The following is a 27,048-nucleotide window of genomic DNA, read 5'->3' on the forward strand; positions in this document are numbered from 1 at the left end:
CTAGAACAGATGCAGACAGCGGTAAAAACAATGTGGTAAATGTGTTCAAAGCAAGGGGGAGTATCTTGAGGAGGATTAATGGCAATGTGTCTTTTACTGCAATATACTTTTAAAATTTTTAAATGTTCACTATATTTTTTATTGTATCTCATAGCTTCACATCTGCCAGGCTTCCTGAAGTGCAGCCAGACCTTCTATCTCAGTCTCTTCTGATCCCATCTGCGGTTCCCCAAGACCCAACATGACATGACATCAGGCTTGATTTAGCAGTGAAACTTCCCGGCCAAGTCCTCTTCTTGCTTTCCTAAGCAGCATCCTCAGCCAGCTGTCCCAGCAGCCGTTCATTCTCCGGCTTGTCAATCAGTACAACAAGAGTGGCTTTGCTCTTAATATGAAGATTGCCAGGGACCAAGTCCCCACCAAGTTCTTAGACTTGTCCATCCCAGAAGCACCCTGAAGACTGCTCTAACAATGAGCACAACCAGTTCTCAGCTGAGACTTTCTATCTGGCTCCTTCTCTATGTGTTCTCTCCCCAGTCTACCGTGGCTGCCTTTCCCACCCTTCTAAGTCACAGTGTCAGCTCCCAAGCCACAGGTCCTCCTCACAGTCTTAATCTTCCCTGGACACTCATGAGAGAGCTCTCTTTTTATGACCAGTCCCGAGTGAACTCTTTTCTCTTTACACTCCCTGCCCGCCACCCCTCACTCAAAGACCCCAGCTGCCTCGTCATGTTTGAGTTCATGCCCTGTTCATCTCCCAAAAATAATACATGTGATCATAAAAATTTGGAAAATATAGCTAAACCAAGAACAGAATGAGATTTTTAAAAATATTATCCTGAAATAACTATTATGTATGACTTATTTACATGTGTAATTTTACTTGATATTTATATGATAGAACACAATATGGTTTTTTCCAGTTGAATTCAACCTGCACCATGTTTTAAGTAATTTTGTTTTGAATGATCTCAGACAGGATATTCAGTATTCAGTCCACCATACTCCCACCACTCCTCATTTTATTATACCAATCCCATCTCATTCACTAAGACCTTCTATAGCATCTAATTTTGCAATGTTCATACATACATACATACATACATACATACATACATACCTTGGTTCACAAATGCTTTGCTTGTGAGCTATTGAATTTGTACACAGAACTATTTTTCAAAATTTTGTTTGCAAACTCTGCACTGGTGTTGAACACAACCATGGCCATTTTTTTCCACACGAAACACAAGTGTAGCCATTTTTCCAGAATCATGGAACAAATTAAATTCATGAAATGAGATACCACTGTATATATGTGTGGTCAGATATTTTTAAATTAATGCTACTCCATATTCTGTTCTGTAATACACTTTTTTGCATGTAATAGTTTTTAACCAACAACTTTCTATACCTAATACGTAGTCATCTCCAACTTTATTTTTAACATCTAGAAAGTTTTCCATTGAAAAAAAGGTATCATAATTTATTCACCTAACCCCTACTGTTGAACATTTAAATTGCTTTCAATTTTCCCCACTTCAGTGCACATCCCTGCAGCTAGAGCTTTGCACACTTCCTTAATTAGTTCTCTAGGATAAATTTCAAGAAGTGGAATTGAGGGGTCAAAGGGTATTCACAGTTTTAAAAGCTTTTAACATGTGTAGCCAAATGGAGTGTTCCAAGGTTTACAATGACACAGGCCGTTGAGGGCTTCCTGTGACTGCCGTCACGATGGACCCTTCCAGACAGTAACAGCATCCCAGAGAACACTCAATTGCTCCTCTCTTAAAGCTGTCTAACGTCTACTCACCCAACAGGGGGGCTTTCCTCCAGTACCCATCCCGGACCTCCACATAGTCGTACCAGCACAAACGGCTCTTAAACAAATCCATGGATGTGAAGTTTAGGATGATCTGTAAAGAATTACCATAAAGTGAGTCTGACCAACAAAGCCTGAGGAGTTCTGAAAGATGCGCTGTGCATACCAGTATTCTCATGTTACCCTTTAGCATACAGAGCCCTCAGACCACAGTAGGAGTGTCTTCTCAAAAACACAAGCACAGGAAGCCTCGTGACATTAAATAATAAACCTTAGGCAGGATGGGGAGTAAAGAGAATGAGATGGGTTCTTTGGCTCTGTCTGGGGAATCATTTGAGCTTTTGAAGTCACTGGATGGTTTACAGAGAGTAAGATGCATTAAAAAGACAAGCCAGGATGTGTTGAGACTGGGGACTTAGAAGGGGGTCAGTGAAGTTCAGAGATACAGAAAGATCTTATAACTTCATCAATCATTCCAAAGGATCTGGGGTCAGTCCAAGTGCATCCCACCACCTCTGTGATCAATGTCTCCTTGACCATGACCTTACTTCTGAGATATGTTGTATCGAAAAGTCTTCCTACAGTCAATTCATTCATTCATTCACTCATTCATTCATTCTACCATTGTTTGTTGATCACCTACTGTGTGCTCATCTGCGCTGAGAAATGGAGAAAGATCAGTAAGACAAAGTCCTTTCCTTTAGGGAGCTCAGAGTGAGAAGAAAAGGTAGACATACCACACCAATGAGGACTCCGTGACACAAATGTTGAAAAGGGAGGGTTAGACAGCCCTGATGGGAGAAGTAAATTTTGCCTGGAAAATTCCTGAAGGTTTCTCAGAGGAGGTGTGATGTAATCTACAAGGACGAGGAGCTCCATGGCACAGGAGTAAAGAGAAACTGCTATGAGTTGAGGCAAGGTGCTGTTTGAGGACCTGGACCACAAGCCTGGCGTAGGGTGTGTGCGTGGAATGAGGCAGCGGAAGAGGCAAAGAGATAAGAGTGAAGGCCAGGGTAGCAAGGGCTCAGCTGAGGCTGGGCATGAACATTCCAGCTCTCTGGGACACCCCTCAGGGCCCTCACTGGATCTCCAATGGCCAAAAAGGTCATTATTTAGTGGAGAGAGCAAAGCAATCCTGCAAGCTGGCCCTCAACACACAGGTGCTGCCCCACCGGTGGGCCCTGGTCCCCCAACTCCCTCCAGCCTGGGACTCTCTCAGCAGGTGGATGACAGCAGAGCCCCGGGTTCTGCTCTCCCTTTGCCACTCCCCCACCCCGTCAAGCTCCACCCAAGAGGCACCTGTGCAGCCCGGCACTGAGAAGCAGTAGCTTGTCTGGTCAGAGCTCTAGGCTGTCTCTCTGCAGCATCTTTCTGGTCCATCACTTCTCAGCTCCTCCTGCTCCCCAGCTCTACCCCAGCCCTTGCACCCTTGACCCTATCCCTTTTCCAGTTCTGGGGACTTTGCTCTCAGTGGCTCACCAGTCTCCAACATCTTCACCCTCTATCCCTTTCCTGGCCACTTCTTTAATATTCAACTAGCCCAGGGACAGTATCTTTAGGTAAATCTTGAAGCTGGAGGGGCTACAGTCCTCCTGCCCAGATGGTTATTTGTCCTCAAGTTTCCAGGCTCCCTTTGGACTGAACCTATTCTATCTGGTTGTGACCATAGTGGCCTACCCCCTCACCACTGTCCTCTCTCGCTGGCTGGCGCCTGCCCTCCTTCTCCCCACAAGCCATGAGAGCCCCTCAAACCCAAGCATTTCCTACCCCACCTCCCTGACTGTAGGAGACCCAGCACCCCAATCACTCAGGCAGCATGCCTTGGTGCTATCCCTCATTTCCTCTATTGCTGACTCTTCCCATATATGTATAGCATCTATGTTGATGTCTCTTTTCCCTTTAAGATATCTCTGTCCCTTCCCTCCAACCCAGTCTTCCTCCCCTCAATGTCTCTTCCTGATTGCTGCTGCTGAGATGCTCTCCAATCCTCCCTGCTGTGCCCCTAAAATTCTGCACACTAGGCCTTCAAGATGAGTCTTCCTCGGGGCTGGGGATTTAGTTCAGCGGCACAGTGCCTGCCTGGCAAGCACAAGGTCATGAGTTGGATTCCTGGTACCAGAAGAAAAAAAAAAAAAAAAAAAAAAGATGAGTCTTCCTCATCTTCAACCTCATGTTTACCAGATCTCTCCCACACTTAGGAAACCTCTGCGGATCCTCACGTCCCTGTCTCATAAATTAAACTCTACTGACTCTTCACAAACTTCAGGCCTAGACTCTGTCCCTTTTTCCCAGGTCTCCCCACACACCTGCACTAATGAAACCCTGCCCTGACCCAGCAAAGTGTCCCCTGCTTTCCAAGCCCATCCCTTACTGCCCAGTGAGCACAGTCTGATCTCTGCATTTTTGGAACCCCTCACTTTCTCGTATAGTGATTCTGAGCAGGTGTCTCCTACAAGTGACTCACCTCCACCAATTACCAGCCCTGAAATCTTGGAGAAACACCTTACTTCTTGGACCTCTAGTTCCCCATCTTCAAATCAATATGCCCACTATTGGGTTGATGAGGGGTCTGCACAAAACACTGTATAGAGTTCATAAGAGTGCCAAACCCAGGTTATAGTAAGTACTCCATAAATGGCAATTACAAATCAGTACACTGGTGTAGCGTACTATACTTAGTGTTGTGTGTACCACAACTGACACCAGCTGCTCCTCACAGACTGCCCATCTTCTCTGGCATTAAAAGTGCCCACCTCTTTCCTCAGAGCAATCCTGTCCAGCAGTCAGGTCCCAGGACAAGTAGCATTTTCCCAAAAACCCTGCGATCTCCCAGGCAATGAAGAGTGGGTACCGTAAAATAACAGGCCAGCTTACTCTAGCCTTATGTATGTGCTCATGTGCGCATGCATGTGTATAATGTCACTCAAACTACGCTGGCGTTTAAAACCCCACTTGCACATTAGAATCACCTTGGAAGGTTTAGGGGAAAAGCTGGTACCAAGAAAATGTCCTTCCTTCCATTAAATCAGACTGCCAGGAATTCGGGGGCCCCAAACTAAACACTGTCTCTTAAAGACAGGGACGTAACTTAGATTTCTCTCAGATCCCTACAGTGCTTTTATTCAGGTGATCAAGCTCTGGAATACTTGTAAGCTGCTTGCACAATAATTCTTTAGCCTTTGCTTTTTAAAATTACAGAAAGGAAATGTTAGTACACCTTCCTTGGTAACACATTCGTGATCTAAATGGATGGGATAATTATTCGGGCTAATTATTTTAAGTATGTTAATGAACCATAAAGACCATAGAAGAGGAGGTGATAAATGAGAGGTGATACTCAAATCAATCGAGTTTGTTAATTACTAGGAGCTCTGGGGAAGGCGGGATGAAGCAGAAATTGGACAAACCGGTGCAGGAATTTCAATGATGTATATTCTCTCTGCTCCCAGTGAGTACTAATAATTGAGGCTTGGTGAAGCTTACACGGTTCAAACATATTACAGAGCCTCTGCTGTGCAGGGCAATTCAACAATTTGGGGATTACTAGACCCTTTCCTCTTCCTCCTCCTCCTCCCTGCCTCTCTCCTGTTAAGCGTCTCCAGCAGAAATAGAGCCGTCACATCCACCCAAGGCAGAAGGCCTGCAGTCTCAGATACAAGATGGCATCTACACAGTATTAAACACATAGAGCCAAAGATTTGGTGCATGTGTGCATATATGAGTGCACTGTGTATTGTAAGCTCATGCTCAAATGTCTGAAAATTTGCTCCATCTGTGTAATAATATAAGATGATGAGTAACCATTCAGACTCTCAGAGTCCAGGTGCCTGGGTTCAAATCCTAATTCTGCCATACACTTAGTAGCCTTGGGCAGTTCATTTTCTTCCCTGTACAATAAACAAAGTAACAGCACCTAGCCTGTGAAGTTAATGTGAGGATTATATTGAATGATCCCCGTAGCACATTGAGGATAGAACCCAGCCACAGAGAATGTTCCTAATGGCGCCTAAGTATTTCTCTCTAGTATCACACTATGCTTAACTCAAAACGTCATTTTTTGAAGCTATGATGTAACAATGCTTGTGGTTCTCTACGAGCACCTGAAAAATTCCAACACACCCACTGCCACCCTGGCTACTGGTTTTTCACTCGGCCCCCAGATGCATCTCCATATCCTTTGAACAAACACTCACTGTGTGCCATACACTATGCAGGGTGCTGGGACTGAGGGTGGACAACCTGTCATCAGTGAATTTAAGGTTAGAAGTGGGACAAATATACCAGCAGGCATGATACTACGGGACATGCCGTGAAACTGTGACACTGTAGAGATAACTGGGAACACAGGGGGCATCCCCTTACCTCAGCCCAAGGAAAAGACAGTTGCAGCTAATCTGAGAAAACATGAAGAACACTTGGATTTGCAGAGACATAGAGTGAAAAGATAAACTTTGGAGTACAAAGCCCAGGCTCTCCATTCCCAGTTCTATCTTGCAGTGAACTTTGGTAATGACCTTAATGTCCCAGGAATGAATCTAAGAATATGTACCCAGTCATAGGGTTGAGAACACATCACCCGTGGACGAGAGTAAACAGGCCCTGGCCTTGGGCTCAGCTCTAGGTGGTCGTGGAATCTTCGGAGCCACAGAACATGTCCATGCAGAGCTTGTCTGGCCTCTAGGCCTCACTCCAGGGACCTAGGACCTGAGATCCTGAAATTCCGTCCAAAGAGTGCGAAGCCCACTTGGAGAACATGCAAGGGCCTCTTCCCTGGATCCCTCTTCCCAAAGAAAATGCCCATCTGGCCAGTCCACTCACTGGACGCTTAGCTAGGAAACAGCTGTATGCAAGATAGGAATGCATGGTGCTCAGGAGTGTGGGCTGGGGGTCAATAGGGGTGCTCCAAACCACCAAATGGTGAGATAGAGGGGAAGAGAGAGGCTGGCTGTGCTCTGGAGCCAGCTCTCCCCACATTGCCACCTTCCAGACCAGCACATCAGGGTGTGAATGAATTCTAAACTGGACTTTGTCCTCCAAGGCATTATAGCAGTTATCAAGGAAGGAGGATAGAGCCTCCTTTACCTTAATCTATAACTTACATGGACAGTTAGCAAGTGCCAGGGCTCTCTTTGTATGAGTGAAACTAGTGGAGGAGTCCAGAAATAATGAATGCAAAGCAAGCAGCCTGTGCCTGAAATGTGCTGTGTGCTCATAACAAAAGAGTTTTTATTACTACTAGTGACAGTAAGGATCAGTCCTCTTGCCTCACCCAGATGGCCATGATTTCCCAGGAGGTTTCTTGCCTATCTTTAAAAATGTATTAATTACTATTTTAATTATATATATATGTATGGGGTACAGCATGATAATCTGACACATGTGTACAGTGTGCAATGGTCACATCGGGGTGGGGAGCGTTCCCACCTACCTTCTCCCCTGGGGTGACGGAGATCCTCCAGACGCAGTGGGAGTAGGAAGGGTAGCCATTTGGAAAGCCAGGTGCAGAAAAGTTTCCTGTTGTGTCCTGCAGGGTCTCCCCACATGCTGCACAAGAAAACAACAACTGTGACGCTGGCATGCACACCAGCTCCACACTTGGGCAGCTCCTGCCTGGCACTGCCAAGCAAACACATCCCTTTACCAGCCAAACACCTCAAAAGGGCTGGCATGAGGCAGCAACATAGAGAAAGTAGCATACGGTGCCAAAGAGCAATACTCAGGGCCCTTCTGAGCCTCTCAAGACTGATCACGGCCCAGAGTTAGGTTCAAACCTCAACTCTCCAGCAGACTGTGTAGCTGCGGGCTGGGTACTGATTTTCTTATCTGTAAAATAAGCAAGGAGGACCTCAGAGGCTGAGCAGAGTCATCTGTATTACACACAAAGGGTCCACTCGGTGGTGGGCACCTAGTGAGCGCTCCAGACACTGGGGCCATCATGATTGCTATGGTATCTGGGGTAGGAAGATCACGGAAGTGTAAGCTAGTGAAGCAAAAAGAAAAAATACACTGTGAAACTCAATTCATTTCAGTTTTGAAACTCCTTTCAGTTTTTGGTTTAAATCTTGCCTCCTCTTCTTGGCTATGCACCCTTGAGAGAGCTATCAAATAATTAAGAAAGCAGAGAAAAGTGTAGAGGCACAGAAAGCTAGAATATTCTGCAGCATGTGATTCTGCCCTCACATGTTTGACAGTTGTCTGATAATGAATCTAAAACATAGGATATACATGTGAAAATATTTCACCTAATTTGTCCTAAAAGAAAAAAACAGGAATATCTATACCTTGGGAGCTGTAGGCTTTGTGTTTCCCTGAGCCTTGGGATTACAACCCCAAAGGCAAAGGCACTGGTTTGTCAAGTGCCCCCGGTCTTGGGGACCACCTCCAAAGAGTGGGGAACAAAGCATTTTTAATCATCTTTTCCTACAAGTGACTCAACCTCTGAAGAACAAAAGCCTTAGCTTTCAGTTATTACTTGAACTTCACTGAAGCTCCATATTTTCCAGAGCTGCAGGAAGGGAGAGATGGGGAACTACCCATCACTGGCCTCAGGAAATCCTGGATATCAGGGCTTCAATATCACATTACCGAACAACTGCCAGGCATCACGAGGATTACGCCCAGCAGTCAACAACCCCCGAGGGTTCCATGGCAATTATATTAGAATAATCATCAACATTCTGCAAGAACAGATACATTACTGTGTGACTCTATGGTATTTACCAGCTGCCTTCAATCCTTTTGGGAAATAAGCAGCATATACATGATAACTAAATAAGTACTATGGCATTTCTCAGAGAATGCTATAAGGTTACCCTTTAAATTCAGCGAGGTTATATGATATGTGTGTCCTGCATTTCAGCCCTAACTTGCCCCTAGATACCTAATGGCTGGATGGACATATTTCCTAGTTTCATGCACACACAAGCCCGCTCAGCACTTTGCAAGGCCCATAGTCCTGCCCAGTGGGGCAGTGTGGCAGCCTAGGTTTTCTCCAGTGGCTCCCATTTCAAATATTCCATCCTATTATCAAATTCTGCACCTAAACTGGATGGGAAGGGAAAGGAGGGGGGGAGGGGAGTGAAAAACAGAGAAGGGGAGGAAAGGGGAGGGGAGGGAAAGAGAGGAGCAAAAGACGAGTATGCAGTACCTATGAGCCCCTTTAGGCATAATTAGTTGCTCATGGAAAATAGTGATCTATTAGAATGGCTAAAGCTCTACTTTACTATAAAATGGACTTCTAGCATGAAAAATCCCAGTTCCTCCTGGGTTTAATTTTATTCTTGTGACTTCCTATTTAGGACCTCAGAATATTCCTTGACTCATTCTTGTCTATTAGTGTCAGAATTTTGCCAGTATTCACCAAATGTCTCTTCCAGCCCCCACCTCCCATGCTTGCCTGTTCCAGATCCTCCTCTCTGTCCTCCACTCTCTTTGGTATATTCTATCCCATCAGTGGTGAAACTCGGCTGCTTAGACAAATGCTTTGCTCTGACCCAAGGCATTCTCACCAGCACCAGCACCACAAGAAAGCAGAGCATGAGGATAAAAGTGAAAACGGCCAATTCAAACAGAAAGGAGTGCTGAGCTGGCTGCAGAAGAGGCATTTTCTCCCTCCACAGAGTGCTGTTTAGTCTTGAATGGAAGACTGATGGTCATGACTGAGCCCATAGAAACAACCTCATTTATAGCACCAAGACTTCCTCTTCCAGCAGTAGTTAGGAAATGGACCCCCACTGTCCCAAAAGTATCTTTCCTCATTCTTTGTTTTCCTGCCAAGTCCTTCTTTGTTTTTGTGTTGCCAAACCCACATCCCCAGTCCTATAGAAAGGAGAAGGTACTCTCATTGTTACAGGGTCACTCCGCTTGGGTACCTAGGTCCTACTATCCTATGCCTTCTTCTCCCTAGCTTTGCCAAAGAAGCCCAGAGCCTGCCACAAGTCCAGCTGTGGGCTCTGAGACCTACAATTCCCATCACAGTTCTGCCTTTCTACACTGTCTAGCACATCTTAACAGAAGCACACCAGAAATTACAGCTGCCAAGGAATGGTCCTTTTAGGTTCCCCAAGTTATTATCCCAGCAAGGGGAGCTGTGTGCAAAAGCATGGAGTTGTACTCCACAGAATGCTGGGAGGTATTGGGAATCCCCAGGGCTCATGGTTACCTGGGCATTTGTACAGCTTCCTAGCTTGAGCTATGTCTCCCTGGCTGAGCCGCACACGCTGGCCAATGGTTGGCCGGATGCCACTGTCGTCTCGACGGGGGAGGATGGTGTCTAAGAAAACTCCTCTACAGAAAGAAAAAAAGAGAGAGAGGAAGAAAAGTCAGGACTGTCTGGCTCTACAAGCTGGGATTTACAGTCTTCATTTCCTTGCCCATAACCCATCAACATTCCTACTCGTGGTCTGCATCTCCCTGGCTAGCACAACCGGAGCTGTGTCCTTCACTCACGCTGGCATTTCATCAACTGCCTGCTCGCTTTCCAGTGGGAAGGTGACTGCCAACTTGAAATATGCCTCTTTCAGTAGCCTGGAGCCTTCTGTACTAACGTGTAATGAGCATTTCCACAAAGCCCTTGACAGCCCCGGGCCTCAGGGTCACCATGCTGCACAGGCAGCACCACTGAGAGCATGCTGAGTGGCGCCCCCTGGGGCTGTGTATTGGGCAGTACCGTGTATAGCTAAGTCTTGGAGCCGCCCCAGAGGAACTGGTCCAGTGTAAGGCTCTGCAAGGGGAGAGTTGGCAAGTGCAGGTGGACGAGTTGGTGAATGAGAGTTGGAAGGGCCTCGCTGGCCGGAGGAGCAGTCAGAGGAGCAATGAGATAAATGCAGAGACTAAGAGGGAGTCAGAAGAGCCTGGGGCTCCAGATTTCCATGCGGTGCCTGGCTCTGCCAGCTGAGTGAGCTTGGCAAGCTCCTCGTTCTCTCTGAACCTTTCTGAGCATCAGTTTATTCCTCTGTACTATGAGGCGGCCTAGATGGTCATGACAGCCCCTCCCAGGACTAACATCTTATTCTACTCGCACATGAATGACATCTAAAATATCTAAGACACAAGTGGAATGCAAGATACCTGGCCAAGCATTAGCCCTATTCACACCTCTGTGTAGGTCTGGTTCCTCCTTGAGCCCGAGCCCGAGCCCCTGCCCCTGCCCCTGCCTCAAGATCTTCTAACTGGGCCCTCTCCTGGGAGTCAGGCCTTCCCTTGGACCAGCTCCTTCTCCAGGCATCAACCTATTTCTTTCTCTCTTAACCAAGTTTCTGGAAAGAATCATCTCCATTCCCTGCCTGATGCTCATCTCCCCCTCACCCCAAATGTGATCAGACCATGTTAGTTTGGACTACTCGTTCTCCAAAACCCAAGCACACACTCACCAGTGGGTGCTTCTCAGTCTGCATCTGTCCTCTCTTCAACCCTGGGACCCCTTGTCCCTCCCTCCCCACTCTTTTCTCCCATTTTCCAAGGCACTGCTCTCTGAGCTGAAAGACAGGGGCCACTTCCTCTTCCTGATTCCACGACACCCTCAGGACTCTGCTCCCACCCTATTCTCCCTCCGTGTTCTGACTACTTATACAGGCACCACCTGCAAGCCCACAGCAAATTTCCTGTTTCCAGGTCAGAGCCATCTGCACTCAGGACCACCTCCCTAGAGACCTCTAACGTCTAACACCAAATTTGGCTCACAACCAGATTTATTCCATCCTTTTGTTCATTCTATGACCCTCTCTCCTGAGACAGGCTCTAAAGCCCCTTGGCCCCTCCCTGTCCCTCAGACTCGCTGGAACTAGGAAGAAGGTGCTGTCCCCTGTGCCCTTGATATGTCCTGCTCATTCCCAGACCACTACCTTGCTCAGGTAATCCATATTTCTTCCTGAGTTCTTTCCAGTAGCTTCTTAACTGCCCTCTCCTTGTAGATTTAGCTACTTCTGCTCCACCCCCACCCTCCAATGCTGCAATGAGATCCTCCCAAAATGCATAAGTGGGTGCATGCCCTCTTTGCTTAGCACTGTCACTAACCCAGATCTCCAAGCCCTTTGCTCCCTCCATTCCTGTTCAGCCCCATCTCCTGACACCTTCTTACAGTCCCAAACAAGTCTCGCCTACACTGCCCTCTCCCTAGGCTGCCCGTGCCCCAGCTTCTTCTTTGCTCAAGGACTACTCGTTCTCCAAAACCCAATCAGATGTCTCCCTCTGTAACGTCTCCCCTGGGCACTTTGTAGCTCTCCTACTTAAGCATCCCCTCCGCTGGCCCTTATTTGTCTAGCCCCTTCTTAGCATACTGTATGTTGGTTTTTTATTTTGTTTTTAGGAATGATGGCATTGTCTTCTCTGCTGAAAATAAGTTTCTGAAGCACAGAGATTGACTTTAGGGACTAGAACATAGCAGCTTTCGAGAATACTTCTTGAATTAAATTATGCTGCGAAGATACGGCATGGTCTTCAAAAAATTTTGCAAAGTAGCTATTTACATCCAAAAAGAAATGCTGAAATATACATATATTACCTAGCCATCAGCTGTGTGCCCTCTTATCTCCCTTTCAAGCCTTGTTTTCCTAAATTGCATACTTCCTTGGAAAACGTATGTTACCCTTCTCTTGGTTGCGTTACTTTCCTCTCTTTTTCATTTGCATATTCTTGCTTCTTCAAGTCAGACTTCAGGCTCACTTTCTCTCCAGAGTCAGCATGGGGGAATCTAGATCATCCGCTGATTTCCTTTTCACATCCCACACCTACAGTTAACCCTCCACTCTGGCTTGCTGTAATTCCCACCACCTCATCTCCCAGGCACAGTCCTCTAGAGCAATTTCAGGATAACCCATGATCTCCCTCACTGACTTTTCATGAGGTGTTAAACCATAGGTGACAACTCTATGTAAAGCTCTAAATTCAATAACCTACTGCTCCAAAGACAGGCACTTCTACCCTCACTAAAGATGGGGCACTTGTAATTATTTTCTGAAGAAAGGAATTCCACAGCACAACATAGGGATCACCACATTCTCTAGACAGTGCGGGCTCACTGACCCTGTGGTAACGACCGGCAGTCACCAACAAGCCTGGCATGTGGACACCATGTTCTCCCCTCGGACCTCCTTACGTCTGAGTTGGGCACTTAATGTGCATTATCTCATTGAATCTTCATAACATCCTAGGAGACAGAGCAATTTTTACTCGGCTCTCCCCTCTACAGGTGAGCCTGTGGGGTTCACATGACTTGCCCGGGGACAGACAGACAGGGGATTCCTGAAGCCCACCCCCGGCATCTTCCTCCTTCTGGCCAGTGTTTCCTACTCTCCAGGAACAGTAAGACTTAATATGCCTTAAGTGATAGCATTAAGAATACTGGAGACTTCAAACCCAAAGTAGCCGGCACAACACTGACTCACACTCAGCAGTCTTTGGAACTGGGCCCTCCCTGCCCCTGTGCAAAGCACTTCGGTAAGGCTCCCTCCCCCTTTCACAGAGGAGACTCCTGGCATTGCCATTCTGTGAACTAAGAAAGGGTTTGGCAGATGCCTCAGGGAATAAAACTGTCAGTTCTGAGATCTCCAAACAAAGACATCCCTGTACTAGGGAACTGTCTCCTCCACTCCTGGACCCGTGCCCAACAAAACCTCCAAAGACGCCACTCCCTGCAGCCTGGCCCAACCAAGGGGGAGGGGAGAAGAAATGCAATAAACCAGAGGGGATAAAGTTGGAAGGAGAGAACTCAGTTGTGAGGAGACACGAAGACTGGGTTTCCCATCAGCAGGAAAAGCCTGTGCCCCCAGATGGGAATAGTCCTGCAGGCTATTTTCTGCCCTTTTGCAGAATCAAAGACAAGATACACACAGTATAGCTCCAGGGCATACGTGACCAGGAGCAATAACCTGAAGTTAGGAAATAAAGAAACTTTGACAAAATCCCTGAAAAGTCCATCAATAAAAGCCCATGGAACAAAACAGTTTCTTAAATCCACACCAAAAACTGGCAGAAAAAATACAGCAGGTATCTACCTGCAGCAAGAGAGATTTGCAAAAATAATTCTGTACTCAGGAGCAGAGGGGAGAATGGAGCAGTAGATTGTTGAAATAATGAACTGCATTCTATCTATATCCCTTTGCAACTGAACTCTCTACTCCCATTGAGAAGTAGTATCTCCACTAACTGGAGTCTGGGCTGACCATGTGGGTTGGCTGGACCAATAGAACGCAGCAGAAATGATGTCATGTGAGTTCTAGAACCTGGGTCTTAGAGGCTAGTAGCTTCCCAGTGTGCCGTCTAGTAGCTCAGAGTCCTTATACAGTGAAAAGGCTGGTTGATCTACTGGGGGAGGAAAGGCCCGCAGGAAAGAGAACCACACAGCACCAATCTGCCAGATATGTGACTGGCCATCTTGGACTCCCTGGGCCAACCAAGCTGTCACATAACTCTTGCTGTTTAACCCCAGGCAAGAGCAGAGAAGAATGAGCCAGACTAACTCAGATATCAGAAAAAAAAAATAAGTTGCTGTTTTAGGGCACTAAGTTTAGCATCAAATAATTCTACAGCAATCGGTAAGTTAATGGTAGCAGGAAGAGAAGTTTGCCTTTAGGGGAGCTGCAGTGCTCCTGGGTGCCCTTCACACACAGGTGCTGCCCCTTCATTAATCTCCCTCCTAGGGAGTTCTAGATGCTTTGCATGAGGAGCGATTATTTCATGGGTTTGGCCCATGGATCTCCATTGCTGTGCGGGTGAAATGGTTCACACAATAGCCTTAGTAAGGGTTATCTCCTGAGGGGCAAAAAGGATGGCATCGTAAGCTAGGGAGCACAGCAAAAAGAGATTTAATTAAAGAAAAAAAAAAAAGAACAAGGAAAAAATGCTGATGCCAGAAAAGCCTCTGGCTCCTTGTTTTGGAGCTTTATGCAGTACCTGGCCCAGAGCAGGCCGCAAGAAGGTAGTGCAGTCCTACAGCCCACACACAGGAGGGACTTACGGAGTCTCTGTACTGCAGTGACCACCACGTTTATGAGTATGTGGAAGGAACAGCAATGAGAATAATGGGAATTTCCTCCTTCATCTATTCCCCAGCACTGTAGATGTCCTAGCCTCTATGAACTCAGGCATTAATGTACTCATTTAGCAAATATCTACTGAGTAAGGACCTGCTATATGCCAGGCACCTTACTGGGTCCTAGGGACCAGCAGAGAATGAAGAAGTCTCTGTCCTCAAGGATTTCAGGGATAAGGGAATGCGACAGATAACTATTAACAGATTAAAATAATAATTACAAATAAATTATAAAGCAACATGAAGAGTTACGGCAGCTACAGAAACAAGATCCAAGGTACAAGCTTCTCAGCTGGGCCAACCTGACAAAATTAATACCTGTACTTTGTCTCTGTGTAACAGCTTGCAACCCCTGGATAATGGCAACACTTCATTATTTCCTGCACAATTTCCCAAACTGCTGAGTCAATTCAACCCCAATACCTAACACCTCTGCCATCTGTGGCATGGGCGTCATCCTGCCTGCCCCAAAGGCTCCCCGAAATTCCCCACACACAGCCCCAGATTTGCTCCTGGAAGAGGAAGCTTCGCCAGCTTCAGGTATCCTCTAGCAGTGAGTAAGACCCTCGCTGTCAACCTCTCACCCATCTATTTCAGGTTCAGACACTGCAGCCTGAAGGTAGAGCTGGAAGGGGGTCTGAGAACACCCAGTCCAGCCCTCTCAGGAGGAGACTGAGGCCTGTAGGGCGAGGAGTCCTCCAGTCACACGACTGCCCCTCAGTACAGTCTACATCTCCCTCCACGGCCAGGCTAACAGGAAGACTAGGGCTGGAACTCCCCTTCCTGCTCAGTGGTCTCTTCCCACACCATGGCACCCCTGTATGTTTAGAGAAAAGCTAGAAGAAAAGTGGCTCAGCCCATGTGACTTCAAAGTGCTGCCTCAGATGCCCACTTGGGTGATCTCTCCCACTGGCACTTTGGGGACTCCTGCCCGGATGCAGGAGAAAGGTCATGACCATCCAGCTGTGTAGCTAGAGACCCTGAGATGCTGCTATGTATCAATCCTGTGACCTCATCAACTGGTGCCTCTAGCAGCCTTATCCAAGCCCCAAAGAGCGCATGGTGACTAGTTTCCTTCCAGTCCCAGAATGAGGTCTCCCGAGCCAATGGCTGATTCTTGTTATCTTCATGCACACAGAGACTCAACCTGTGCCACTCTCTGCCTGCCATAACAGCGAGCATGCACACGGTAGGACTTGCTGACACCCTCAACAAAGCGTGCATGTCCTTACAGTCTGCATTCTGATCATTAAGTTTATTCCAGGCTTCAGTGTAGTTTTCTGTCCTTACTTCCCTCTCATCTCTCCCAGATTTCTCACCTATTTTGCCCAACTTTTGCACCTATTATTTTTTCTTGTTGTTCTGAGTATGTATTGGAAGTCATCTCAAATCTTTTTTGGGGAAGGATTAAACAAACAGCTGGTTTGAAGAGGAAACTGAAAAGAAAGTCCCAAGTGAGCAAATATTTGTACTGCGTGTCTCATTTAACTCCATGGTGGGGAAGCCCTACAAAAAGAAGACTAATAGGAATAAACTTCTACACATAAAAACTTAATAATGCGTTAGAGGCTGGGGCAATATTGAGATTTCTTAACCTCCTCACAGCTCATCAGAACGGACTCTGCCTGTGCCAGCCATAAATAACAGCATGTCCAACCCCACCCGGCAGTAGCGTCCACCATCAGCCATAACCTGCAGGCAAGGAGGCTGGAGCTCTGTCCTCATTCTGACCCCAGCTATCTGTGCACCCTTGGGCCACTGGAGCCTTGTTTTCTTTACTCTAAAGTGAATCTTAGCCAGGCGTGGCGGCACACGCCTGTAATTCCAGCGCTCGGGAGGTTGAGGCAGGAGGATCACTGCAAGTTTGAGGCTAATATGGGCTGCAAAGTGAGTCCAAGTCCAGCGTGAACTGTATAGTGAAATCCTGTCTCAAAAAATAATAATAATAAGATAAAATAAAAAATAAATAAAGTGAATCTATGACTTATAGTTCTCCCAGTTCTGCCACAGCCTAATTTCCAATAAGCCAAATCTCTTCTAGAACTGGTGAGCACTATCATGCTTATAAAAGCACATGCTTTAAAGACTCCCTCATCTATGAGAAATTTTACACAGAGCTGCTAAATTATTAGCTCCACCAGCCCCTCAATAATTTTTCTTTTCCACTTGCTGCTTGGGACATTACGGCATGATGGAATGCCAGCTTCTCAATGGGATTCAAACTTATTAGCGGAAATTTGATTAGATTACATTTCACTGCAGCCCAGAGGCCACTATATTTCAAGGACAGACAGGCCAGCCATACTAGCAGCACGCAGAGACCTGCTCACTCTTCACAGACCACAGGAATCTGACCCAAACCTGCAGCAGGCACAGACACAAACGGCACAAGCAAGGGTTCCAACCTGGAGAAGGTGTTCCGGGCGTAGTGCATGATGCTGTCGAAGTCATATGTCTCTCCCAGAGAGCTCACTTCCCCAGCTTCCATTTTTAAGAAATTATACTCCTGACCTGTGACACAACACTGTGTTAAGGCTTTTGAAAACCAAGGCAGCACCTGAAAGGAGGCAGAGGAGGAGAAGTCCCCATAGAGACTTCCTGCAACTCTCTTACTTTGTCAGTGGATAACAAGAGTTTTGAGGGGCCTTCTGGCAGTGTTTAATAGGTGAGAAATCTGCAATTTAGAACAAACCCTATCTCCTACCAGGCCCACCACGCCACACCCTTCCCAAGTGCCATTTGAAACTCTTCACTTATGTTTGCAGACAGATGAGTGGTCAAACAAGTATTTTTAAATCCAAAAACAAATATTTCTGCTTTTGTCATTGAAAGAAAAGAAAATGCATCAAAGGGTTCAATTTCAAATATCTCACAATTCAGAATCTCTAAAGCAGCTTTAAGGCAACCATAACAAGCTATTTTCATTTTCAATATCAACTTTTATATCAAATTATCTAGCATGAAAATACTTTCTTTTTTTTTTTTTTTTTTTTGTCTTTTTGAGACAGGGTCTCACTACGCAGTTCAGGCCAGCCTTGAGCTCACTTTGTAGCCCAGGCTGGTCTCGAACTTGCAATGATCCTCCTGCCTCAGCCTCCCGAGTGCTAGGATTATAGGCGTGCACCACCATGCCCAGCCAAAAATACATTTTTTAAATCTAGACATTTTACCTGCCTTGGGGTGGAACGCTTCAAGGCAGAAACACTGCTTATACATTTATCTTAACTGTAATGCAGTTTCAAGATGTCTTGCCTGAGTCAACAAGATGATGCCTGACTGGAGCCAGAACTTTCCTCTGACTGACCAGCCTTAAGGCTGAACCATGTTCTGGTCAATTTTGTTCCACTTAGGAAATGTGACTGTGTTTCACTGTCCTTTATAACATGGAAAGTTATTATTTCACTTTTATCCAACCTATGATCTTCAGCAAATGACTTCTCAGGAAGGACACAGGTGGACAAAGGCAGTGCTGGTGACACGTCCCCGTACAGTCAGAGAGCTGCCTCCTAGTTAGCTATTGGCACTGGACAGCTTCCTGCTGGCCCTTTCCTCCACTCCCTCCTTGACCGCGCAGATGCCACCTTCCTAGCCGGTGGCTTCCAGACTCCACGCAGGCCTCCTTACCTGGCTGGATGTTTTCTCGGATGATGGTAACATGTTGGTCTCTATCTGGCCGTGTGTGTTCATGCCAGAACCCAACCACATGGCCCAGCTCGTGAGCCACAATGCCAAACTTGTCACAGTTTTTCCCAATGGATATGGCCTGTGGACCCCCTCCTCGGCGTCCAACGTAAGAGCAACAGCTGGACAATGGTAGAAATACTCAGGTCAGCAGGAAGGGGAACATCCACAGCAGGATGCAAGCACTGCTCCACCCTTCCCGCTGTGTACAAGTGCACAAAAGAGGTGAAAAAGCTCTCATCATCTACCTTCCCACCCAGTGCAGAAAATCCTCCCCAAAAATGCTTCTCCACCTCTGAGATCATGGATCCTCTTGAGAATCTGAAGGAAAAAATGGTCTCCCTTCCTGGGATAAAGCACATATCACACCCTCCCCCCAACCCTGAAGCTGCACCTGGGTCTGCTGCACCTTTGCTGAGGACAAGGAAGAGACAGTGGAAAGAGGCAGCTGAGCTTCTGGAAAGCAGACCTCTTGCTACCATTGTCAGAGGAGCCTTAGAAATGACTCTCTTCTGGGCATCATTATTCTTTTGAGTAATATTTATTCCTTGTATTGTTCTTACTACACTGGCCAACACTTTATCAAACTATTTTGATAAAAGAATTTTAAAAATTGAAGTGGTCCATAATCTCACCCTAATGTCTACTGAGCACGAAAAAGAACATGACCATATTCTAAAAGATTTTAGTCCTTTGCTCCGATATCTAATTTGTTTATCCAAAGATACCCATGATTAACGATTCCTTGGATGTCCTCCCCCTTCCAAATTTTAGACAGATAAAGACATAACTATAAAGACAGACACACAGATATATCTAATACTTTGTATTTTTTAATTTTTTAAAATATTTTTTAATTGCACAATACACCACATACATTATTCTTCATTCTGTCTCTTTCCCTCAATTTAGAGATTTGTTTAAATAGCACATATCCTTTTTTTTCTCGAGGCAACATAGTACTAATTTTGTCATGGCACTAATTTTTGATAGTACTGATAGATATTTTTTCAGTCTCCTACTTATGAACACTGAGTTTTTGCACTTTAAATAAAGCTGCAGAGTAAAAACATAAAACAACAAGAAAAACAAAACAAGGAAATGATTGGACTTTTGTTTGTTCATGGTAGTGTAAATTCCTAGCAATGAGATTAGGGGATAAAGGATATACGTATTTGAAATTTTGATTATGAGACAAAGGTGTATTTTCTTACTATAAAAATGTATAAAACTATGTATAAAAACAATTTTTTATTAATTTTGTGATCAGTCACCTTAGAGTCTTTTCAGGTTTCTAACAGTTTTCAATTGGTTTTCTGGGTATACAATCACATGAACTTTCAATAATGTAACCTTTGCCTTGTTCTTGCCAAAATTCATAGTGTTTATTCATTCTTCTGTCCAGCTCTATTAGTATTTTCAAAACAGTGTTAAATAATAGTGGTGACCATAAACATATTTGACTTGTGCCTGATTCTAACAGAAATGCTGCAAAGAATACCATCAGTAAACATCATTTTGGCTTTTGGTTTGAAATTATGTACATATATATGTGCTATATGTACATGTGAAAACATATGTGATATTAATTATTGTTCTATTTTTGTAACTGGCCTCTATTCATGTGCTTCCTTGTCTATATTTTTAAACAACATATACTGAATCTTGGAAACACCTTTCAGCACTAGCTGAGATAACACATACAGCTTCTCTCCTTTGTTCAATTGATCCATTAATCATATGAGTAGAGTTCCTAATATTGAACTAACCCTGTATTCTTTAGATAAACCTCTGTGGCAGACTACTCTTCTTTCTTCCACTGTAGAATTCTAATGTTTTATTTGGGATTTTTTTCTTTTCTTTTTTTTTTTTGAAACAGGGTCTCTCTATGTAGTGCCTGGCCTTGAACTCACTATGTAGCCCAGGTTGGCCTCAAACTCATGGCAGTCCTTGCCTCATCCTCCCAAGCGATGGGATTACAAGAGTGCACCATCATGCCCGGCTATTTGGGATTTTGCATGTTTATTCATGCGTTAGATAAGTTTATAATTTATTCACTTCCTTATTTATTGTTGGCACACTTTCCCACATTTCAAAGTAGCAAATCTTTGGTACTTTCTTAAAAAATTTGGAAATGTTCTTTTTCTGTGCTCTGAAAAGTCTAAATAGTATTAGAATATGTTTCTTGAAAGTCTAAAAGAATTCTCCTGGGGAAATTTGTATTTGGCTCTTTGGAAAGGTAGCTTTTCCCTTATATTTTTCCATTCCTTCCCATTACTGGTCTGTGCCAGTATTTTATATTTACCTTGAAGTCATTCACATTATCCAGATCTTTGCATCTCGCCTTGATTGTGCTACAAACTATGCTTTTATGATTCCACTGTGTCTGTGGCTTTTACCCATTTTTTGATTTCTAATCTTGTGTATTTCTGCCCTGCCATTTTTTTGTCTTAAACTACTAGATGGTATATCTATTATCTTCTGTTTATGCAAAGAAGTCATTCTTGAATTTATTAAGCCTATAATGTTTTAACTTGTCCATTTCCTTTTGTTCTTATTAGTTTTATTTTGTTGTTGTGCTTGTGGTGGTTTATATTTATTATTTGTTTTGGATAACTTCTTTGAACTGATATTTCACTGTCATTCTTAATTAGTGTGTGGACAGAGCTGTAGGCTTATCCTTTTCATCTGAAATTGTATGGCTTTTACCATCTAGACATCCTGCACTTTTAATATTAACTTCTTTATAATTTAAGAGCCATTTTTTAAGATGCAAAAGAGCTTTTAATTTACCAGATAATGTTTATTGTATTTTTGTTACCATGTCTACTTACACTGCTTTACAAACTGAGAATATTTTAACACTATTTCCGCCTTTTAGGACTCATTGAGATGTTCTTAATGTTTGATAGATGGACAAGGTCTATAAGCCTGCAGTATGCACTAAAAAATGTGTTACAGATTACAGAATCAACTCTATTAATTATACTTTTTAAATTCTCCATGAATTTCTACTTATCTTCTCGTCAATTTGATGATGACCTACTTGGGCTGATGGAAACAAAATAAATCTCCTGCTGTTGGAGTTTTCTGTTGATTTCTCCCTTGACTTCACCAGGCTTGTTTTATGACTCCTAATGCTATGCTATTTGGTGCATAAATATTTATGACAGTTATATTCTTACCACAGCTTGTACCCTTTCTCATTATAGTCTCCCACCTTTTTAAAAAAATAATTTCTGACTTTAAAAACAAAAAACAAGGTCTAGGGGTGTAGCTCAATGCTAGGACAATTCCTAGCATGCATAAGGTCCTAAGTTCAATACCCACCACCACAAACAAATAAATTTTAAAAAACAACAAAAGCCTCTTCTATAACTAAAATTGTAATCCCAGTTGCCTTTTGCTAGCATTCATTTGTATACTTTGTTTCTGTTACTTTTAAATCTCTCTGGATCATTTGTACCTTATGTATAGAACACACAGCTGAGTTTTGGTTTTGACCTAATATAGGAACTTTTTTCTTTGAGTAGGAGAGCATAATATACTTGTATCTTTTGGAATAACAGATATCTTTCATCTTAATCCAGTCATTTTATTGTTATAATTTCTGTAGGAAGCCTATCATCCCACTGGACCCCTAAAATTACTTGCCAAATTTTGTGTCTATAAGGCCAGGCATGGTAGCATATGCCTGTAGTCCCAGCACTCAGAAGGGTCAGGCAGGAAAATGGCTGTGAGTTTAAGGTCTGAACTCCATAGCTCAGACCTCCATAGCTCATAAGGTCTGATTCAAGACCAGCCTACATAGTGAGATCCTGTCTCAATAAGACAAAAAACAACAAAGAATTTTACATCTATATAACCATTCTTTGTTTATTTTGATGGTACTGAAGATTGAATCCAGGGCCTTCTCATTGAGCTATATCCCCAACCCTGTTTGTATGTTTTTTGGGTTTTTTTGTTTACTGGTTTATTTTTTGGTACCAGGAATCAAACTCACAACCTTGAGCTTGCCAGGCATCCAGCCCTGTTTTTTGTTTGTTTGTTCATCTTTAATTTGAGACAAGGTCTCACTAAGTTACTAAGTTGACCAGTTGCCCAGGTCAGCTTGAACTTGCAGTTCTCCTACCTTAGCTTTCCAGAGTACTAGAATTACAGGTTTATACCATTGCACCTGGCCTGTGCATCCACTCTGGAGGGAGGAAGCCTAGTACTTTACCAGCTATCAGATTCTCAGTGGAATCACTAACCCCAAGAGATTGAGAACCATTTCCCTAAAGCTTTCTCCATATGAAACACTACCAACCACTCTCCTGGTGACAGAATCCACCAAGAGTGAGTCTTCTGGAGTCATCCCCGGGACCCACCTGCTTTGCCAATGGATGGTGCTGTCACTGAGGGCAATGAGAATGTCTGGCAAACTCTGAACTCTTATAAATCACAGCTCATTGGAAACACTAAGTGTTAAAGAAAACATTTAAGACTAATGCACCCTCCACTCTGTTGACTCTGATTCTGCTGAGGTGGATTTGCTGAGGTGGATTTGCTTTTGTGTACTTACCCACAGGTTCTATAACTGAACACAATAAAGCTCTCCTCGTCGGTCCTCTCTATGAAGGTCACACAGGTATGCTTCTCCCAGTGTCTCATGGCCTGCTTAAAAATGGCTCTCTGGTTGCCTGAAATGACAGGGCAAGCGCTGATCATTTCATTCCTGATCATAGCTTCTTTAAATGCCTAAGGCATGCTGGCTTAAGACAAAACTTATTTTTGATGATTAAAACAACCTCTTGTTAATAATACCTGTATTAAAACCAAGAAAAAAAAGGGGGTGGCTGGGGATTTAGCTCAGCGGCACAGCGCCTGCCCGGCATGCACAACGTTGTGTGTTCGATTCCCGGTACCGGAAAAAAAATCATATTAAAAAAAAAAAAAAAAACCTGCATTGGTTACTTGAAATTTAATGAGATTTTTTAAGTATCCTCCCCCATCCTCACACATACACCCAAAGCTGGAATGATGGAGAGGGATAGATGTGTTAATTTGTTTGCGGTGATCACTATATACCTATATCAAATCGTCACTTTATATTCCTTGAATATATAAAATTTTGTCGATTAAATATTTTAAAAACCATTTTGAAAGCTTGTTCTGGTGACTCAGAAGAAAAGTACACCAGGAATAAGGATTTTCCTTGCTAAAAATAAAACATACTTTTCCTGAGCAGCCAAAAGCTGCTAGAGAGCTAAGTTATTCTTAGAGGGTAAGAGTTTGTGAATTGGAAGAAAGAGTAAAAACAGATGTTCAGAATATCCCAGGCTTCCCAACTTCTTCTTCGTATTGAAAGTATTTTTCTAAACATTTGTAAAACTATACCCAGCATATTCATTTGGGGAATGCAGGCTTCTGAAGTGGGGGAGTCTGTGCCCCCACACCGCATCCTGCCTTCATTTCTGCCTTTCCAGCCAGGGGGTGCTCTCAGGCACTTTACAGTTTTGCTTGCGTGCATATCCATGTGCTTTGTGTGGGGTCTCAGTGCCTTCTGTGGGGTCCTTGGGCCTGATTTTCTCTAAGGCCTTGAAAAACAAGAGAGTTTCATACTTCCTCTGAACCTATCTTCATAGTTCCTTGATTAGAAATTTGATGAATAATGAAACTCCACGCTGACAGTGTGTTTTTTGTTGTTGTTGGTTTTGTTTTGTTTTTGTTTTTCTTCTGGTACAACGCTGACAGTTTTGTACAGTTGGTAAGAATTTTTTTCAAAATCTATGACTTTGACTAAAAGAAAGCTATTTGAATTTTGTTAGACGCAATGGCGAAGTTCTAGAAAAAATAATTGTTTGGGTAGCACAAAAGGGACTGGGAGTAGAGACGTGAGTTCCAGAGTGGTGTACATAAAAAATAAACAAAGAAAAACAAGCAAAGAAAAATACCCCTGCGGTGCACTCCCATCATATTCTAGAAGATGTGGTTGTGGTCTCCTGGTCTCATACTGCCCCCGAAAACAAACACATAGACTGAAGAATAACTTAGCTCTCTTTTTTTTTTGACAACTGGATGCTTCTGGTTCAAATTGGTATCACACAATCAGAAACATCAATCCTACTACTTACAGAATAACACAGTTCCATATATAAACAAAATTCTATCATACACAGCTAGCTCATTTTGATGTAGGTCATACAAATCTTTGGTCAAAAGAGCACATCACACCTGAAAGAACAGTGTCAAGACACCAAAGAGCAGTGGTAGCTGCTCTTAACCTGACATTTCAATGCTCTGGAAGCTCCACTTTTATGTTAGAGCTGGGGGCTCTTGGAGGGCAGGGTGAAGCCTTAGTCATCTTTTTATCACAGCACATAATCAAGCATCTGGCACAAGGGAGCTGTGTGTGACTCCTGGGAGCTCCCCGTCCTCCCAGGCACCTGCCCACTCTCGGGTCTGCAACACTTCAGTCACTATCTGGCTCCTCTTGCTTCTCAGGGGCGCTGGCAAGTTTTCAGGACACCTGTCTTCACCAGCCACTTCCTGGGGTAGGGGTCACAGAGCTATGGGAGGAAGGATGCAGAAAGGTCAGGGGAGAGGCTGGGCAGAGGCCGGGGAGCTTGCTTGGTGTGGCCAGAGTCAGGAACTGAACGGGCGCTGTGCGGGCTGCAGGCTGATGTGGACAGGCTGTTGGAGTGAGCCTCTGAGCCAGGGCTTAGGCATAAGAACAGCCAGGAAAAATACTTTCTGCTCCCACAGAGCTTGAGCGAAGATAAAAAGTAAACTGAAACAGAAGTGAAGCCATGTCAGAAAATGGTGACTACTGCAAAGATACAAATAGGACGCTGGAACACCGAGTGGGGTAGTGGGGAGTCAGAGGGACTTTCTGTGGATATGTCACTTAGTCTGAGACTCGAATGATAAGAAGACACCAGACACACAAAGTTTGGGGAGAGGGGGGCACCTTCCAGGCAAAAGGTAGAGCAAGTTCAAGTCTAAGCACGAAGGGGCTGGAGGCGGGCACGTTCAGGAACAGGAAGGTGGCTGCTGAGGCTGGGGAACAGGAGCTGAGGAAGGGGAGGAGAAGAGACAAGCAGAAGGGTAAAAAAAACCAGGAAGGGGGACTTGGGGAGAGCCTAATAGGCATGGTCAGCAGTTCCAGCTTCATTCTATAGGCAATGGGAAGCCATGGGATGATTTACATATTTTAAAGGTAATTGTACTAATAGCAAGTGCCGGGCATAATTACTATGTGCCAGCCATAAATTCTAAGTGTTTCATTCCTATTGATTCATTTAACTCTCTCAAAACAACATGTAGGAGAGACAATATCATCATCCCCATTTAAAAAATAGGAAACTTCAACAAAAAGTTAAGAAATTTGCCAAGAAGGAAGCCAGGATTTGAACCCAGGGAGTCATGTTCCACCACACCCCATCTATTGGCACCCTCTGGCTACCATGTGGAACATTGCTTGGATGGACAGTGGCAAGGGATTACTGTCTCCAGGGTGCTTGTCCAGGCCGAATATGGCAGGCCACCATGATGTGCAGCTGCTCATACCCCTCCTTGTGCCTGGAGGGTTTGGCTCACACACTCACTATGCAAACACCACTGTCCTTCAAATCCACGAGAATGCATCCCTTCCTATGTGAACTCCTGGAAACAAGGTGATGTGTTTGAAGATGCAGCCCCAGCAGAGACTGTGGCTTCCTTGGGACTAGTGGGCCAGGTCACACAGCATAAGGGAACCTTTAGCAGGTGGAACTGCCATAGCTCTGACATCCAGCACCCCGCTCCAAAGCAGTCATCTGGGGTACTGACCAGTAAAGTTTCCTCCAATGACGTAAGGGATGACCCCTCCAGGCCATATCCTCTCTGTCCTTGAAGTCGTGGCTCTTCGGACCCGGGAAGAAAAGGTCTTGGCTGTAGCATTCAAGGTCTCAGGGCTGGGAGGAAGTGTGGCATCCTCCTTACCATCTGCAAGACAGTCAGGACACCATATACTTTGTCCTCTGACTCCTGTAAATTATGCTTAAGATTGTATAAAGCACAAGTCCAAAAGGGGGACATTTCAACCTGCAATCTGAAGGGGCATTTCACCTGTGCAGGACTTTGAATCCCTGGCTGGTCTTATTCCAGATGGGAAAAGGGTAAGCATAACAAGAAAGCCCCACAGAGATACAGAATCAAGTAGGCCAAGATAATTTTCAGTCTTCTGGTGGGACCAAAATTGGGATGGGCTTTCTTCTTAAAATCATGAGCATTTGGGGGAGAAAGCTAAGCCGGTCCCTTGCCTTGACCTAAGAGTGTCAATGCTTCAAACTGAAATATTTCCTCTAGGACAGCAACAAAAGTGGGCCAGTCTGTGACCCTGGGAAAAAAAGAACTCTGTTAAAACCCAGAAAAAAGCAGAGCCTCATAACATCTTCCAGCTCTTCCCAGTCTCTTGGCACATCTAAACCCTTAAGAGAAGCATGTAGGAAACAGAGGTTTAGGGTTCTGGAAATAGCAGAGGTAGAGAGGTGCA

At 44.5% G+C, this 27,048-nt stretch overlaps 1 protein-coding gene across 1 annotated transcript in view; it reads right to left on the bottom strand.

Annotated features, from left to right (window-relative positions):
• Nucleotides 1-27,048, bottom strand: part of Tll2 (tolloid-like 2) — a 126,543-nt gene that overhangs the window by 32,019 nt on the left and 67,476 nt on the right. The window contains exons 4-10 of the mRNA XM_005407577.2: nt 26,343-26,498; nt 23,095-23,212; nt 18,474-18,652; nt 17,255-17,360; nt 9,981-10,105; nt 7,248-7,363; nt 1,811-1,913 (exon numbers count right to left, since the gene is read on the bottom strand). Coding sequence (XP_005407634.1) covers nt 1,811-1,913; nt 7,248-7,363; nt 9,981-10,105; nt 17,255-17,360; nt 18,474-18,652; nt 23,095-23,212; nt 26,343-26,498 — 903 coding nt within the window. The remainder of the gene's footprint in view (nt 1-1,810; nt 1,914-7,247; nt 7,364-9,980; nt 10,106-17,254; nt 17,361-18,473; nt 18,653-23,094; nt 23,213-26,342; nt 26,499-27,048) is intronic.

The sequence above is a fragment of the Chinchilla lanigera genome, unplaced genomic scaffold, assembly GCF_000276665.1.
Source record: "Chinchilla lanigera isolate Chin_1 unplaced genomic scaffold, ChiLan1.0 scaffold00106, whole genome shotgun sequence".
Classification (NCBI taxonomy): domain Eukaryota; kingdom Metazoa; phylum Chordata; class Mammalia; order Rodentia; family Chinchillidae; genus Chinchilla; species Chinchilla lanigera.